We start from the raw sequence: 16,640 nt of genomic DNA on the forward strand, positions 1-16,640 counted from the left end.
TCGCATATTGTACCCTCTTAGAAGTCTGTTGCATGACGTCAAAGGATCTTTTCAGCTTTGTGAACATGATGTGATGAAGGTGGAGCCGAGCCAGATATAACGCAGCTGCTTCTGCACCAGTAGGGTACTGTGCCTGCCTGTGATTTGAACGTCTATCCTACTGCCTAGCTCTTTGCTGCCTTGATGAAGGCTCTGATCTTGTCCAAGCTCTGCTGCCCATCGTCTCCTTCAACACCGCTGCTGACATCTACCGCCTTAACACGGTCTCTGTACTCGTCGAGACCGCCGAGCATGGATTGCACATTGTCGGCGTTCAGACCACCCGCAAAGATGATCTTTACACCCTCGTCCTTTGCGAGAACGCTCTTCACGTCCGACAGATCGAGCTGTTTGCCGGACCCACCTGAGCCTGCGTCAAGAAGAGGCAGGGCGTGGTGACCGCGACCTCCAATCCCGTGGTCGTGAGGGTTAAATGCCTTGATTACCGGGACTGGAATGAGCTTCGCCCACTCGACCGGCTCCTGACCATGGAGTTGAACGATGTCGAGGTTCAGCAGTCGTTGCTGCTCAAGAACATACTCCAACGACTGATTGCGGAACACACCAACAAGAAGAGCTCGGTCGTTGACAGATACGAGACGTTGTGCAGCGTGGTCGAAGTAGTCAGTAGCAGATTTAGCGACTGCACCCAACCCAGACTTCGTCACTTGTGGCTTCTTAGTCTTGTGCACAACCTCTGAGATCGCCAGCGCTGTCTCTGCGGAGACGGTACGCTTTGTGCCAATCGCCAGAATCATACCGATTAGATCAGCACCCGCCTCAATCGCAGCCTTGGCAGCCTCGGCGCTACGAGTGCCGCAAATCTTGACCATGGGTGTGGTCGACGTCCTTGTGGGTTTGGCTGTCGTGCCACCGAGAAGCTCCACAATGAATTCGGCGGTGTTAGACGCTCTCATGAGAGCTTCACCAACCAAGACTGCGCCAACGCCGTTCTCTACGTAGGGCTCGACGTCCTTGGGTCCAGCGATGCCACTGAGCGCGCAGACAATGATGTCATTGGTAACCATGCTCATAAGACGGCTTGTAGTCTCCATGTCGACCTCGAAGTTGGTCAGGTTGCGGTTGTTGACACCGATGACCTTGGATCCAAGCTTCACTGCGATATCCATCTCCTCCACATTATTCACCTCAACTAGAGGCTCCATACCAAGCGACTGTGAGTACTTGTAGAGTCTCTCGAGAAGCGCCTGATCAAGCATCTTGACGATGAGGAGCACCGTATCTGCACCAGCCAGTCTCGCCTCCAGAATCTGATACTCGTCAAAGATAAACTCCTTGCGAAGGACCGCAGGTCGATTGGGCATGCCCTCGAGGCTTTGGCGGACAGCCTTAAGGTCATCAATGCTACCCTTGAACCACTTAGGCTCAGTCAACACAGAGATTGTGCTAGCACCAGCCTTGGCGTATATTCTCGCCTGAGCAGGTGCGCAAGTAGAAAGTGAGATTATGCCCTTTGAAGGCGAGGCGCGCTTAATCTCAGACATGAGTGAAAGTCTGTATGGCGACTGTCGCAGGCGCTCCGGGAAGTTGATCTGAGGAGGTGCAAGGTTCAGATCGTATGATGCCTGGAGATCGACGGGTCTTTGAGATGGGATCTTCTTCTGCTCCTCGACAGTCGCCTTGCGGTGAGCATAGATCTTCTCGAGGATCGAGGTTTGCTTATCCTTCTTCGTGCCGTTCGCAGCACCGTTTGTGTCAGCACCAATTACCTTGGCATGTGCCTCCTTCTGCAGCTTCTCGTTCTCCGCCCAGGTTCCACCTTGCATTTGGAGGAAGTTCCTGAACATGATGCGTCCATCCTCTGTCAGAATACTCTCCGGATGAAACTGCACTCCCTCGATGACGAACTCCTTGTGGCGCACACCCATGATGACCTCCTTGACATCGGACTCTGGGTTGGCAGGGATCGTGGAGGTGACCTCCAGACAATCTGGCAGTGTGTTGTGTGTGCCAGCGAGCGAGTGATATCTTGTAACAGGAACCTTCTGTGTGACACCAGCGTATACACCTTTGCCATTGTGGGTGAGAGGGGAGGTCTTGCCATGCAAGATCTGTCCAGTCACGTCCACTGTGCCGCCGAAGCTGTAGTAGATACACTGTTCACCCATGCACACGCCAAAAATGGGAACCTTCCCGGCGAAGTGCATGATTGCGGCGTTGCTGATACCGGCATCTCTAGTAGGGTGCCCTGGCCCAGGGCTTACGACCAGTTGTGTGGGGTTCTTTGCGATAAGATCGTCAAGGGAGATTTCGTCGTTGCGGTATACCGAGACAGTCGCGCCTTCGAAAACGAGGTACTGGTAGACGTTCCAGGTGAAGGAGTCGTAGTTGTCGATCAGAATGACATTGGAGGCGGTCGGTATCGGCGGGGAGGGGTTCGGATGGCGGGGTGAGTGATCGATCAGCGTGAGAGAAGACATGATGATGGCGCACGAAGGTGAGCGAGTTCCAATTGGTGTCTGAAGTACTGCTGAACTCGGAGTCTCCAATTGTTTCTGTTCACTTGATGCCGCGGGGGAGATTCAGATGTGCAATCGCCGAACGACTCCTCAGAGAGAGTGAAAGAGCTTGAGATGAGAGGTGGAGCCCCAGAATACGTGTGTGACTCCAATTACATGCAAGGAGAGGCTGTTCAGGGGACAGTGCGGCGTGGGTGTGAAGTGACTCAGTTAATTTATTGAGCGCTCATTGCGGAGGGCGGGCGGGAGTAAGTGTGGCGCATGCTGTGGCGCCAAACTCGCATCAGAGCGCGAAGCTCTGCGACATTCACCAGCCAAAACATTTCAGCTCCTCTCCGCCCACGCACTCCACCCGCCTTAATGGCCTTTGGCTAGCTGTCCTACACCCAGCGCACCGCAGCGCCATCATGGCTGCCATACAACCGACCGAATTCGACCTGTCCAAGTGCGTCAAGGGCGAGCAGCAGCTTGTGTATGTTTACAGCACCGCGCCAGCGTCGCGCCAGCACCAACAACGATGACTAATGTATTCAGGACTTGGGATATTGCATACCGCGCCCTTTGCGAGCCCGAAACCGCGTCGAGAAGCGAAGCATTGCGCGACTTCCTTACCGCGAACGAGAACGTCGAAATCCTCAGCCGGCCCTGGAAACCCTTCGCCGACCCCTCGCAGCAAGAGAAATCCAAATTTGAATCCAAGACTGTGCCAATCAGTGTAACGCCTGCGCAGAATGGGAACTACAGCCTAGACGAGATCAAGGACGACAGTCTATGGTTGTCGAAGGAGGCACACATCTCAGAGTACGCTGCGCTGCAGCTGGTCGCGCAGGAGTGGCAGAGCAGGCCAACTGTACAGCTGCTAAGCGGATTGACTGAAGAAGAAGCGTTGAGTGTGCAAGATGCTGCTGGCCTCGCGAACCTAGGTGCATCCACATTCATCCCAAACTCGTCCATCCTGCAGACACCGGTTGCCGCAAGATTCACGCAATTCGACACCCAGGACCAGCGCCGACTACGCATCGTCGAAATCTATCACTCGACTTGCGCCTCCATCGTCCGAACCAGTCAGCTGCTGATTTCGTGGGGCACGGCACCGCAGCTGCGCAGCCAGACAATCTACGGCAACGATTACCACACAGTCGGTGCAGGATGGATCGAAGAGCTTGGCCAGACGATTGCAGCTGCGCAAAGCAGTGGCCCGGCGACAGCACTCGACCAATGCTTGCAGGCTGTGAAGAAAAGGTGCGAGGCTCTCGACGGCGGCTACTCGTGGGACGTAACCGAGTCGATCATTGAGGCTGCATCCGAGAAATGGGTCGTGGCACAGACTGTCGAGTTGTTGCATTTGCTGCACCTGGCGCATGTGCACGCTGACGTAGTAACCAAAGGCTTCTTGCCGGCCGCTACCATCGAGGATTGGCTCACCACCTTCGGTAGTCGCGGCTTCTTCGTACAATTCCCAAGTGTCACACCGCGTCAAGAGCCACTAGTACCTGTCATTCAGTTACTGACCTCGCTTGTCTCTCTGGCCATTCTCAACATCGATACCGTGGTCGATGATCTCCAGTCGGATGAGTACAAGAATTGGGAGACCTCGTCATACATCTTGAACACTGGTGTTGTCGAGAACATCACCAGCATTTTCGGCGAGGCGCGAGCGCTCGGTCCTAGCCCTGCGACACCACCAATGTTCGCTTGGGCAATCTTGACCTGGAAGCTCACCAGCAGGGCTGAATACGAAGAGAAGCAGCGCGAGGGGTTGCTTGAATCGCCTGACGCTTCGAGGAGACCTCCTCCTGAGCCATCTGCAATCGAGGAATCAGCTATGGTTATCAGTCGTCTTGAAGGCTCCGAGTTGTTTGACGGCAAAAGCCCGTATCTGGAACTTGCTGAAGCCAGCTCAGCAGCTGGCGTAATGACTATTATCGACTCTCTGGTCGACACAGGTCTGTCAGCCTTCGGGACAGCGGTCGATCAGATTTCGAGAGACAGGCTGCGACTGGCTTTCTTGCAACTCCTTCGTGCTGCGCTCGGTAGTGACGTAGTTGTCTACAGTTCAGACCTCATTATCACCGCATACTCGATCCTTGGTGGCGACAGGTCTTTCCGCGCGTGGGCGGGCAAGGGCACTATCCACCACGCCGATCCTGTTGTTTCCCTCTTCCTGGAAGACGAAGATATCCTGAGACCACTTCTCCTCAACGAGGCACGCCTTCGCTACCCCTACGAATCGACACCATTTCTCAAGTTCTTCAGTGTTCTTACGCGTGGGGACAAGACGATCCAGAATGGGCTACCAACCTTTGTGGAAAGGCTCACAGAAACGAACCAATTAATGCAACGACTTCCGGAGGGCTTCGCAGGATACGCGCTGACACGAGAAGAGGAGAACGCCAACTGGGTCGAACTCACCACAGATCTTCCGTTATTCTCCTCTGGGTCCATCTCGAACTTCCAGGGCCAGCGCCGCCTACTGACGTCTTCCAGTACGCCGCGCAACGAAGGCCTCATGGTCATCCCCGTAGGTACTGAAGGTATCATCGTGGATGATAGTGAGCAGCCATACGTAGCGGTGTGGCATTACCAGCACTCGACCTTGACCTACTTGGTGCAACTGCTCTCGTCGTACCCCAGTGGCAGTAGTCGAGTTGAGTATACCACCCAAGAACCTGTCACACGAGAGAACGCTGTCGACATAGTTGGCTTGTTCGCAGACCTGTTGCATTCTTCACTCCAGTCATCGGATGGCGTCTGCTCAGTCGAGCTGCTGGAAGCCTTGAGCATCAACACAGATGGAAGCCAAGATACTGTCAGCATTGTCCTAGCTGTATTTGAAGAGGAACTGCTCCGACTGTGTCAGGAGCCAGGCAACGAGGCCTCGCTCGAGCTGCTTGTGAACTGCACGCACTTCTTGGAGGCACTTGTCCTCATTGCACCCAACAGAGTATGGCCTTTCCTGGCTCGAAGCCGGCTGCTTGAGGGAGATGGCAACGGCGGCAGTCTCGCCGCTATCCTGATTGGCACTGAGATGGTATTTGGTCGATACGATTTCCTTATTGGCTGCATACGACTGTACGACAGCCTCGTGACAGATGCCGTTGACCGTTCAGTTGCTCGCAAAAGCCCAAGCAAAACTCTCAGCCGTTTCAATACTTCGAACGTTGCAGAAAGCGGCACTTCCGACAAGACCATGAGCACAATACTATTTACCTACGGTCGCACTCTCGCCAGCATCTACGAAAGCTCGCTGGGCTGGAAGTACACACGACCAGATCACCGCCCTGAGGTCAACATTGCCATCTGCAACGTGTTCACTAAGATTCTAAAGCTCGCTCACGGTGTGGATGACGCACCACAGTTGTCAGCCAAACTCACAAGGTCCATTGCGCCAATCGCAGAATACATTACCCAGCTATACCTGACCAAGTCCGAGAGTAATCTGCCGACTAACTCCATCCTGGCATCACTGGTAATCGGTGCAGGCTCTGACGGATCGACGCTGCTCACCAGCTCCGCAGCACTGTGGAAACAGCAAACCGAATCGACTTTGCTCCTAGCCAGTACTCTTGTGCGAGTAGCTCTGCTGCTAAACAGACCTTGGACACACCTGGAGCAACAATTGTACAAGGCCACACCCTTACTCGCACGTCTTTACGCAAGTAGTGATAGATGGAAGTCTCCTGTGGTGCGATTATTGGAGACCCTTGTCCGGGGTGCTGTTCGCGTCACTGAGCCGCAAGGAGATTCCAATGGCTCGGCCGAGCAGCAAGAACCACCGTCTTTACTGGGCCATCTTGGAACGCGCACAGCTAAGAACTTCCTGAGCGTGGTGTCTGAGCTTGACGAACCACTCAGGATAGTCGACATCCAGACAGACGTATGGAATCTGCTATCTGCCGTAGTCACGTGCCAACAGCGATGGTTTTCCCTGTACCTGCTCACTGGCAAGACACCTAAGGAATCTCTACGAACAGAGCCCCAATCTACACCAGTCTCAGGACACAAGGCACTTCTCACATGGGCTATCCAATCCATCTCTGACATGGTTCTGCCAACATCCAGTACCTCAAGCTTTTCGTGGCCGCTGTACACGGCTAAGCTTGAGTTCATCACATCTGCCCAGAACAATTGGTCATGGGCGATGGGCGATCTGCGCAAGCACAAGGATCTCATTCAGAAGCTACTCGAGTTCCTGTCTTGGATGACGAGACAATTAAAGAACCCAATGTCAAACGCGGAAATCCTAGAGCGCTCTTACCAGAACCGCTTTGCTTCCTTGGCTTGCGAAGTACTGGCAATGTACCTTCACAGCTCACGACAAGTTGGTGACATCACGCCTCTTAAGGATGTTGTTCCAGCACTGGCGTACCTCGAGGACAATGCCCTTGAGCTCCCAGCTTACAACGAGTCGCTGCATCGTAACCTCAAACAAAACCTCGAGCAACAATTTCCCGGTGTCACACTCGCCAACTTGAAGAGGACAGCTTTGTACCCTGAGGCATTCGGCCGAAGCTTCTTCTACGACCTCGAGCTTGCCGAGCAGCTGCTTGACTTCGACAACAGATGGGCAGGGCCTCGAGGAGCCACCGGCTTTGTCAATGACTTGAAGAAAGCCAATTACAATCTCGGGTTGGTTGAGTCGCAAGTGCAGCTCCTGCAAAGCTGGAAGCTCCTAGCGTTGGAGTTGGGAAATTTTGTTGGCAAGGACGAGCGGCTAGTCCAAGTCGTTGTTGGTGTTGTGAGAAGGTCGATGAAGGCTAACGCGGAGAACAACCTACCTGAGGCTCTGTTCGGTCAGCTCAGCGTCTTGCGTGCTGATCTGTCCTTTGGCCTGCTCAAGCAGCTGGTCGAGGCCAAAGTTCACACGCCTGAGGCACGACAATTACTTGCTCCTGTCTGGAACGCTATGCGAGTATCTACACCGGACTTCGATACTGTCTTCTCCAGTGATGCGGTCTACTATTACCGCTCCCAGCTGCGAATCCTGTATCTTGCCCTGCAGCCACATCTCGTTGAGGGAGCAGAGCAGAACGGAGACGCCGAGTTTCGCTCCAGTTTTCGCGGCACCCTGCCTGCCAGTCACAAGACTCTAGAGACATCGAGCTCGACACTCCTTCTCGAGATCCTCGCTGACACGATTGCCAAGGGGTTCCGCAGCCTTGCGAACCAACTACACGCTGATCCAACTACTGTCACACCCTCAGACTTTGCGCTCCTTACAGCTATACTCCAACGTATCATCGCTGTTCCTGAGATGAGTAAATGGCAGAGCCAAGCTGCCCTGCTCTTTGCGAACAACGGCACTGTCCGCTACGCTACCAGCCTCTTCTCATGGTCCGATCGCTTCACTGTAGCACACAACGGCGTTGCAGATCCCGTGTACGGCGAGCTTGCCGTGCTTTTCCTCCTGTCACTCTCAGCGATCCCAGCCATGGCCGAGACAATGGCAGTCGAAGGCGTCCTTTCGCAGCTCAACACGGCAAACTTGATGAACTACTACCGACGCGTCAACGGCATGGGGCCTTTCGACACACCAGCGCGACTGCACTCCATTTGGACAAAGGGCGTCCTACCTTTATGTCTGAATCTGCTCCTCTCTGTTGGCGCCCCCATCGCTGCCGAGATCTCCTCCTTCCTCAACCAGTTCCCCGAGCAACTCAACCGCGCATCAAGCGCCATCAACGCAAGTCCCTCTGCACGAACAGGAGCCACCAAGATGACACTCTCCGTCGTATCAGAGACACACTCGCTCGCCCTGCTCTCCGCAATCATCGAAGATGTACGCAAACAAGGACCGAAGCTCGGCATCCAAGCCAACGAAATCACACTTCTCGACTGGGACAAGGACAACGTCAAGGAAGACATCGAGAGCTGGCTGAGCAGGAAGAGCGCACTGAGGGAGCGAATCGTCGCTGTGGATGAGCGCGAGGTGGAGATGCTGGGCAAGAAGAAGGGTGAAGGCAACGAGCTGGAGGATCGTGTGCTTGGAGAGCTCGAGGCTGCAGGGGCCTGCTTGGGCTTTGGCAAGGAGAAGACCGAGGCGAAGTAGATGGTTGACACATGTATGGATTGGAAAGGCTGCTTGAAAAGCGTTGGAGTTTAGGTCGGTTGGTACGAATGATGTAGATCCATTCCATTGCTGTCTTATGCACACGCTTTGAACACGCTTTGAACACAACAGTAGTTGAACGATGCTGTGTTGATGTGATGATGCCGGCCAGTACTAATACGACAGGCTCATTCCTTGCATACACCACGCCAGCCCAGCGCTACCAAGCTTTCTCAAAATGCATCCCCCACCGTTCTCCCCTCATCGATCCACGCCTTGAAGTCCCTGACGTCCTTGATCCACAGGTACTGCGTGCAGATGTCCTGGATATCATAGTACAGCGTATACTCGCCAGTGGGATAAACATCGACAAAGCCTCTGTTCATCAGGTTCCTGACGAACAGCAAGAGCAGCTGCATGGCCCTAGCCTGCGCGTCGCGGCCGTAGCCGAAGAACGTGGGCATGCCGATGTCGGTCTCGGGCGGAGGCGGACTCGTGGGGTCTGGGGGCTGGCCAATGTGTTCGATGATGCGCAGCGCATGCTGGACGAAGGAAAGGACGAGCGACTTCGGATTGAGGTTACATGCGCCGAGCTTCAGGCCAGTGATCAGGGTGGTGAGGAAGTCGAGGGCGGCGATGGCGATGGGAAGGTGCGTGAGCTGGTGCACGGCAACGGCGGGTTGGGTCTCTAGGTTCAAGAGGATCAATTCCTTCCACTTGGTGCCCGGGGCTGGCAGAGGAAGCTTCATGGGAAGATGCGCCATGGCTATGTCGGGGGAGTCAATGGAGCTGGCGCTGGGCGAGGGCGTGTCGGTGTGTGCGAATCTCGAGGCGATGGTGAGGTTTGGCGGTGGGGCGGCGGGCGAGGGTTCGTAGATGCCTTCTTCTTCGAGCATGCGTATGAAGGGGCGTATGTCGAAGGGCTTGGGCGGGAAGCGCGTCGTGAACAGCGACTGTGGCGTGGCCGTCATGAGCGCCTCGCTCCCGTACTTGAGCAGCTCCTTGAGCATCTCGAGACGTGTGGCGGCGATGTCGAGGGCGGATATGGCGCCGTGGATGGCACCCTTGTTGTCGAGGATTGGGCGGTAGCCCTGCGTGGCTGCGTTGAGGCGCAGAATGGCCTCGACCCAGTGCGACAGGAACGGGTTGACACGGATGGGGGTGTCGACGTTCAGCTTCCACAGGCGGTACTCGCTCCTAAGGAGTGCAGCCAGGCTGCGCCAGTTGGGCTCCGTCTGCACCCTCACGGCGAGCTCGTCGATCATGCCCTTGACGCGCATGCTCTTCTCGAAGGCGCCGCCGACGCCGTCTTCTCGCAGCGTCGAGACATGGTCGACGTCGTGGAGGACTTCGTCGTTCTGGCGGCTGAGGTCGCTCAGGATCTGGAGCTCGAGCTTCGCGAGCGCCGAGGTGAGACTCATCGTTCGCGGCTGCGGCGTCGCGGCGTCGCGCGACTCGAGAGACGGCGGGCGGTGAGTGCGGGCGTTGTATTTGACTTCGTGGAAGCCATGTGTGCGGGACGGCGCAGGTGCGAGACGACGGTCGAGGCGGGCTGCGGGCGATTGGAAGCTGCAGCTGCGTCAGGAGGCAGTCGTCAGTTGCCAGTAGTCGCCAGTCGCCAGTCGCCAGTTGTCACTGTTTTGTCGTCAGTCACTGCGCCAAGCATTGTGCAACAAGACATGATGCCGTGCCACCTCGGAACATGCAGTGTGCAACATGCAGTGTGCTTCTGGACGACACACAGTTTGGGCGTCCAGGACAGGCGGGAAGCAGAAGGCGAAAGGCCTCACTACCTCATCATCGAGAGCCCCACGACGCGTACCTCATGCTCGATAAGAGGTGCCTTGTCCCTCGGTCTCCCATCTCAGACATCAGATGGAAAACCATGTAGTCCGACTTTCGTATCGCTGCCCCGTCGCTTTGCACATGATCGAAAGAGCCTTCATCCTGGTCGAGCAACGTGCAACATGCGAAGTGCTACCTTTGAAATCACATGTGGCGATCAAGTACGACGTGTCTTCCCTGCGCACGCGTCTTGCAAGCGTGGAAACGCCAATTCTACGATACACGCCAAGCGCAAGAAAGCTAATGCGCCCTCCCAGATCCCGTTCCTCACTTCATCCGCCACCGGCGCCGTCTGAACCGCGGACCATCCTTCCAAGGCGGCGTGGCCATCATGATGCCCCTCCAAGGCGGCGTGGCCATCATGATGCTCCTCCCCATCCCCGTCTTCGTCGGCGTGATATGCATGCTATGCTTCATCGTCGTCGTGGCTCGGCAGCCGCACGCAATTCACGCCCCTGGCTGCAGAGCTGCTCGCTGCGTCCATAGTGCTCTACGTGATCTTTCCGCTTCTCGGCGCCGCGTGGCTGTTCTTCATCGAAGCGTTCATGTACCGCGTGTGGCTTGAGCCGTTTGAGAGACTGGGTGCCCAGGGGCGAGGAGAGCTGGTGGGGCCGCTTTGTCAGCCTGGAGAGGCGGCTTGGGCAGGCCGAGCACGCAGCGTGTAAGTTACCCGCGTCAGGAAGAGCGTGCTGCGTGGACTTGTGGCGTTGGCATCCAGAGCCAGGGCAGGGGACCGCCACGGCGCTGGAGCGCTTCGCGGTCGACTGGACGAGGATGAATCTTGAGGGCCTGATGCGCGACGCGACCGAGTATGATTCGGTGCATTGGGATCTTCCTCGTTGGTGACATCTACTATTATACCCACCCATCTTGGGTCAATCACAATCTAATTTCCACGCAAGAAAACGTGACAGGGCGCGGGTACCATGATTTCATGTACCTACTGTGGTGTCAATACTTTAGAAGCACACCCAGAATCACATGGCTGCATGTTGGAAGTTCAAGAACACTGGCAATAGCTACATGACTTCATAACTCGTAGAATTATTGATTGTGGAGGTACTTGATGCTACAATATCCTCATGCAACCCAAGCGCGCAGTGCCGCTGCCCAGGGGCGACGACATCCTGCCAAACACCTCATGAGGCACCAATGCAAATGACTTCGCTGCACGCTTCACAGCAATCGAAGACTAGGCTTCTCGCAAGCACCAGCCACGCAAACAAAAGCACTGACGGGGATAAAGGAAATGTTGTGGGTATCGTGATAACAGTATCGACGTGTTGCAGTCGACGTGGTTTGACTTCTCGTCTGGCGCTCCGTGGCGCCGTTTAAAACTTGAAGATAATGTACAACGCGTGGATGATACCCTGTGTTGGTTAGTAATTGCGCGTCTAGCTTGCGGAAAGGAACTGCTCGTACCGGAATGTAACCCAGGATGGTCAGGAGGATGTTGATGAAGAAGTCGGCGTTGCACCCGCGCTCGAGGAAAACACCAAGAGGGGGGAGGAAGATGGCAAGGACAATCTTGCAAAGGTCGGAGGCGGTGAAAGGCATGTTGGAGTTTGTTTGTTTGTTTGTTGCTTGTAATTGGTCTGAGCCTTGATGGAGTGTGATATTCGTGCGGTGAAGAGTGGTAGCGTTTGTGTTCTGAACTGAAGAGTGGCTCAGCAAGGTATTTATGGCAGGAAGGCGCGGGAGTGACGGAGAGGAGCGGAGAGTGTCATGCTGGCCAGCTACGTCACCTCTTGCGCGCACAGGCGCAAGCGCCACAACTTTCCCCAAATCAGGCTCACGCCTGGATCCCGAACCTGCCTCTCTAGCCAAGTTTTCGCGCTGGGAAGCCACACCAACCCAGCCTCCAAGACGCTGCGGTGCAGGCGGCGTGCGTCACACGCAAGGATTGGCGAACGGCGAGAGGGGCAGATGCATTTCCTGCACGCTGCGGCGGCACTTGGCAGTGTTTGAAGAACACGACTCAGTCCGTGCGCCACAGCGACGCCACAGCAACACGCGTCGGGCAGCCCTGGAGCGTTTGCATCATCGTCACGGGCTTTGATGTTGAGCCGCTGTGGCAGGTTTTCTAATTCGGGCGACGCATGTGGCTGGGCAAAGTTGCCTTGTGCGGCTGGTGGAGATGAGGCTGGTTGCCGTGATAGCCGTTGTGTAGCGCGCGAAAGACGTGACTTCACCGTCATTTTTTTTGCATATTTGCAGGTCTGTCGAGAATTCGGAGCATTCTGTCGTCACGCGTTTAGGCTTCGCTCGCACGCAAGGAGCCGCCTGGAGGGTTGTGTGAGCTAGTTGCTAACTACAACCTTTGCATTAAGCATCTGAAGCGCTAGATCAATTGAGATTGTGCTTGTGACGTAGATATTGTCTCAGTCGTTGATGAGAAGAAGCCAAGGGCCAAGTGCCGCTCTCGCTTGCAGTTGCAAATCTGCGTCTTGATGAGGTGTGAATCCGAATTTACTACTGTAAACCCAGCACGAGAATCGCTAGCATCAAGTCGAGCAGCAAGCGTCGACCTCCTCGAATCGCTCTGGACTGCCTTCCTCCAGGCATTTGACGCTCGATCGCACTCTCGAGACTTGAAATAGGCATCGCAGGACGGACCATCGAATACCTTGAAGAATTGAGAAATGCCAGACCTCTTTACAGCCGACTTGCACACTGCAGGCCGTCCAGCGTCTAGGAGCGAGACCGAAAGGCCACTCCTCTACCAGCTGAGCACATATCGGGTGCATCAAATGGGATAGGTAACACAGGCGATGTGATGGAGTGGCATCGTAGCAATATCTGACGATTCATGATTTGTTCGTTCAGAGCGAGAGCGTCTAATAAATTATAACACAGGAAAAGGGTATATCATCGTCCACCATCCATAATCTCGCCCGCGCCCGCTTCTCCACGAGCCGTCTACTGCGGCGCCTGCTTCTGCAGATCGGCCTCAACACCCCTCTGCCGCGCCTTGCCATCGTCATGCTGCCTCTGCGCGTCAGCCTTCTGCGCGTCGTTACCCGTGAGCCCCGCAACGGCGCCTCCAATCGCACCGCCAACACGATCCTGCACGCCCTTGCCCAGATCAGATAGCTGGCCCTGCGCCTCCTGCGCCTTGCCCTCCTGATTCTGCTGAATGCCCGCCTGCTTCAGCCCCTCTGCGCCGACAAACCCGCCCACGCTCTCCTTCAGCGCGCCCACGTTCTGGTTCCAGCTGCCCGCGCTCCGGTTGGGGTCGTCCTTTGCGATGCCGCCCGCGGCGGTCGTAGTGAAGGGGCCGGCTTTGGCGGTCGCGTGCGACAGGTCCTTTTCGGCGGCGGCTTCGGTTTTGCGTGTTTCGCCTTGTGCCTGATGGAGTTAGATAGAGTAAAGGAGGGTTGATGAGGCGAGTCGAGACATACCTTGTCTGCTGTACTGCCTGTCAGAGAGCCGAGGGCGCTTTGAATGGCGCCGGTGGCTTGGTCGAGGTACGACTGAGCGGTGGAAGTCTGGTCCTTGTTGGTCGACATGGTCGCGGGATTTTTATGCTGTGAAGAGGTAGAGGGGTTTGATTATGGTGTGAGACTTGATTTTTGGTATGAGCAAGCAAAAGGAGGGTCTTGTTGTGGTTTATAGGCTCTGTTTACGACCCCTCTGTCGCAAGCTTGCGCGATCGCGACATGTGAACGCCGCTCAGTGACGTCACACCCCACATGGTCGTTGGGCAGACGCGAGAACATTCGCGATCTGCACACCCAGCATCAGCCCTGCACACGGCCACGCGACACGCAGCGACCAGACAGAATCCTGAAGATCTGACGCATGTGGCGCCGTCAAATGAGCTTGTCTGCTATCTCTCTATCCAACAACGCGGTTGTTTCCGAGCATGTGGAGGCATGTGTGCGATTAGCTGCATGTATGATGCAATCAATATCAGGCGTCTCGATATGTGTCTCAGAGACACGGAACAGGGTCTGTATATTGCGTTTGTATGATACCAAATATACCCTCTCAAGTATGAAGGAGTGTGCGTCAACAGAAGGAGATCGTAAGTAATGCAAATGCCCTAGAAGCCAGCCCGTACAGTAACGTCTGTGGGCAGATAGACGCCTGCAGGCATGCAACTTCGCGAGGATAAATCCTCTGGTGGATCGGAGAGCCCATGAGCGACTCTCAGGGGAGCGAGACGTTGTCAATCGCTTACCAGTGACAGATACCACCCTCACTGTCGTCGACACTCCAGGTGCCTGCAAGGCCGACGACTTCAACAGCACCATCGAAGCCTTCTTTGACTTTACCGAGCCTTGCAATGCCAGCGTCGCCTGGACCATTTCCGAGCAAACGGCGGGCCCAAGCATCGATAGCTGGCTCGCCAGTCTCGTCGCGAGCCTGCTTGAGGAAGGGAATGAGGGCGGTACCACCGGTGCCGCGAAGCGCCTTGCTGCCACTGCGCTGCACAGTGTTTGCGAGATTTACAGGCTGAGGCTGGTTCATGGCCTGTTTGAGCGGCACGTTCTTGCTCTCGCGGGATTTGATGATGATGTAGCGTGACACGAGTTGGATGTGTTTGTCACGAAGCGTTCGTAGCATGGCCAAGCATGCATCATATGCGATTGTCAGAGCGCGGTTGTTGCGGTTCGATTCGACAAAGTCCCGGATGTTGGCTACGCGCTCGACAGCCTCGAGGAACCTGCGGTGCGGACCAGGCATGTAGTTGCGCATCTCGGTGATGAAGTTGTTGTTGGGCGAACCGACAGCTCCTCCCTCTGTTGGCTTGTTGCCAGTCGGGCGGTGTTCAACACCGAGGACGATGTCGAAGAATTGGATGACCGAGCTCTGTGCGTTGCTACCACCACCGAGCTGGACGTAAGGCTGCTGTCCGGTTCCATCGTCAAATCTCACCCCGTTCGGCAGACCAGCGTCAGCCATGTTTTTGCTGCCCGCGAGGAAAGGCCGGATACGATGGTAGAAGACGTGGGGGTCGCAGCTCTCGTACATGCGCTCCAGCAGAACGCCAATCTCGTCAAGTCTTTCGGCAAATGTACGAAGACACTCCACAACAATAGCAGTGTCGTTATGCCTGGCAGCTGCAATGGCTTCGATCATCATGGGGATTATGGGTCCAGCACGTGCTTCGATTGCCACCGACACCAAGTAAAACCATGATTCGTCCAGCGAGCCGGTGAAGGTCATTTGTGTCGCCAAGTTGTCTAGGGTGTCGGCTGGCTCATTGCTGAAGAGGGGTCGCCAGTTCCACAAGCAGACACCTGCGTATGTGGCCACAGCAGGCATCTCAAGATGCCTGCATGTTTCCAGGAAGGGGATGGAGATGGATGGTGGTACATCGTCAGCTGGCCTATCACCTCCCCAGACATATGCGTGAGCGAAGAACCCAAGGACTGAGTACGCTCGCTGCCATTCGGCTTGGGTGAGGAGAAGGTCGGTGGAAAGCACAGGTAGAGCATCGATCACTCGTCGAAATCGCTTAGTAAGGATCAATGCTTGGAAGCTGCGCACGATGGTCTCCCATGGTTGATAGTACGCATCCGGAAGGACGTCGAGTGGTATCTCTGTAGGCAGAAAACCATTGTGTGGAGAGACGTCGTAGTCGCTCAACCTGGGTAGTGGCGGTAGCATTGTGGAGACTGGGAGAATCTTGTGGGAATAAAATCGAGGAGAGGCGCGATTTTTGAGAGTAGAGACTACGGATAGGCGCGGGTACCCTGATGTAGCGCCCGCTGCTTTGCTAATCAGGCTGCAATTTCTACCAAACGAGTCGCGTGATAGTCGAGCTGGATCCCGGTGAGGTCTTTGGAAAGGGCAGCCCTTGGCCGCGCGGCGAGTCCCGACTGCGATCGGTGGAAGCTGATGTGTGTGTTTCCGTAAAAGGGAAATAGAGGTTGCTGTAGGAGAACCGGATCGTCCTGATTACATTGCGCGGGACGAAGGGAAAGTGCTGAGGCGTGTGGGGAGCTGCTGAAGCGGAGCGGACGGTACCACGGTTTTAGGTGTATTCTTAGCCCGCTTCTAGTAGAGGAGACCGGAGGCAACAAGTAGTTGAGGCACTTACGACCTAAATCTCAAGCGTGCATGAAACATGAAGGCAAAAGGCAATGCACGTCCAAGGCGTTGTTGCACGCTCTCACTCTTACAGGTCCATCCGCGGCCGATGGACAAGAAAACCCTTCACATGTGTAATCGCAGTCGGACAATCGACCGATGCGAAGGGCTGCAAAGGCGTCAGAGAT

At 55.5% G+C, this 16,640-nt stretch overlaps 6 protein-coding genes across 6 annotated transcripts; 1 reads left to right on the forward strand and 5 right to left on the reverse strand.

The window, feature by feature from the left end:
• Positions 1-164: 164 nt before the first annotated feature.
• Positions 165-2,480, reverse strand: M421DRAFT_73509 (anthranilate synthase component 2; the record flags this gene model as incomplete). The annotated part of the gene is made up of 1 exon (XM_033596966.1): positions 165-2,480. One exon carries the CDS (start codon positions 2,478-2,480, stop codon positions 165-167), a length of 2,316 nt encoding a protein of 771 aa, XP_033444363.1.
• A 367-nt stretch (positions 2,481-2,847) lies between these two features.
• On the forward strand, positions 2,848-8,815 carry M421DRAFT_425120 (uncharacterized protein). Its single transcript, XM_033593985.1, has 2 exons — positions 2,848-2,991; positions 3,054-8,815. Exons 1-2 carry the CDS (start codon positions 2,927-2,929, stop codon positions 8,566-8,568), a joined length of 5,580 nt encoding a protein of 1,859 aa, XP_033444364.1. The 5' UTR covers positions 2,848-2,926; the 3' UTR covers positions 8,569-8,815.
• A 10-nt stretch (positions 8,816-8,825) lies between these two features.
• M421DRAFT_26927 (uncharacterized protein) lies at positions 8,826-9,860 on the reverse strand (the record flags this gene model as incomplete). Its single annotated transcript, XM_033588774.1, has 1 exon — positions 8,826-9,860. A coding segment is annotated over one exon (1,035 nt), but the record flags the coding sequence as incomplete, so codon positions are not given.
• Positions 9,861-11,328: 1,468 nt separating this feature from the next.
• M421DRAFT_425121 (UPF0057-domain-containing protein) lies at positions 11,329-11,989 on the reverse strand. The gene is made up of 2 exons (XM_033593986.1): positions 11,836-11,989; positions 11,329-11,783 (listed from the first exon to the last, which is right to left on the reverse strand). Exons 1-2 carry the CDS (start codon positions 11,968-11,970, stop codon positions 11,745-11,747), a joined length of 174 nt encoding a protein of 57 aa, XP_033444366.1. The 5' UTR covers positions 11,971-11,989; the 3' UTR covers positions 11,329-11,744.
• Positions 11,990-13,332: 1,343 nt separating this feature from the next.
• Positions 13,333-13,922, reverse strand: M421DRAFT_73428 (uncharacterized protein; the record flags this gene model as incomplete). The annotated part of the gene is made up of 2 exons (XM_033596962.1): positions 13,333-13,761; positions 13,815-13,922. 2 exons carry the CDS (start codon positions 13,920-13,922, stop codon positions 13,333-13,335), a joined length of 537 nt encoding a protein of 178 aa, XP_033444367.1.
• A 335-nt stretch (positions 13,923-14,257) lies between these two features.
• Positions 14,258-16,250, reverse strand: M421DRAFT_298163 (indoleamine 2,3-dioxygenase family protein). The gene has a single exon (XM_033589087.1). The coding sequence runs from the start codon at positions 16,027-16,029 to the stop codon at positions 14,593-14,595; it is 1,437 nt and encodes a 478-aa protein (XP_033444368.1). The 5' UTR covers positions 16,030-16,250; the 3' UTR covers positions 14,258-14,592.
• Between the last annotated feature and the right edge of the window lie 390 nt (positions 16,251-16,640).

The sequence above is a fragment of the Didymella exigua genome (assembly GCF_010094145.1).
Source record: "Didymella exigua CBS 183.55 unplaced genomic scaffold M421scaffold_42, whole genome shotgun sequence".
In the NCBI taxonomy this organism is placed as follows: domain Eukaryota; kingdom Fungi; phylum Ascomycota; class Dothideomycetes; order Pleosporales; family Didymellaceae; genus Didymella; species Didymella exigua.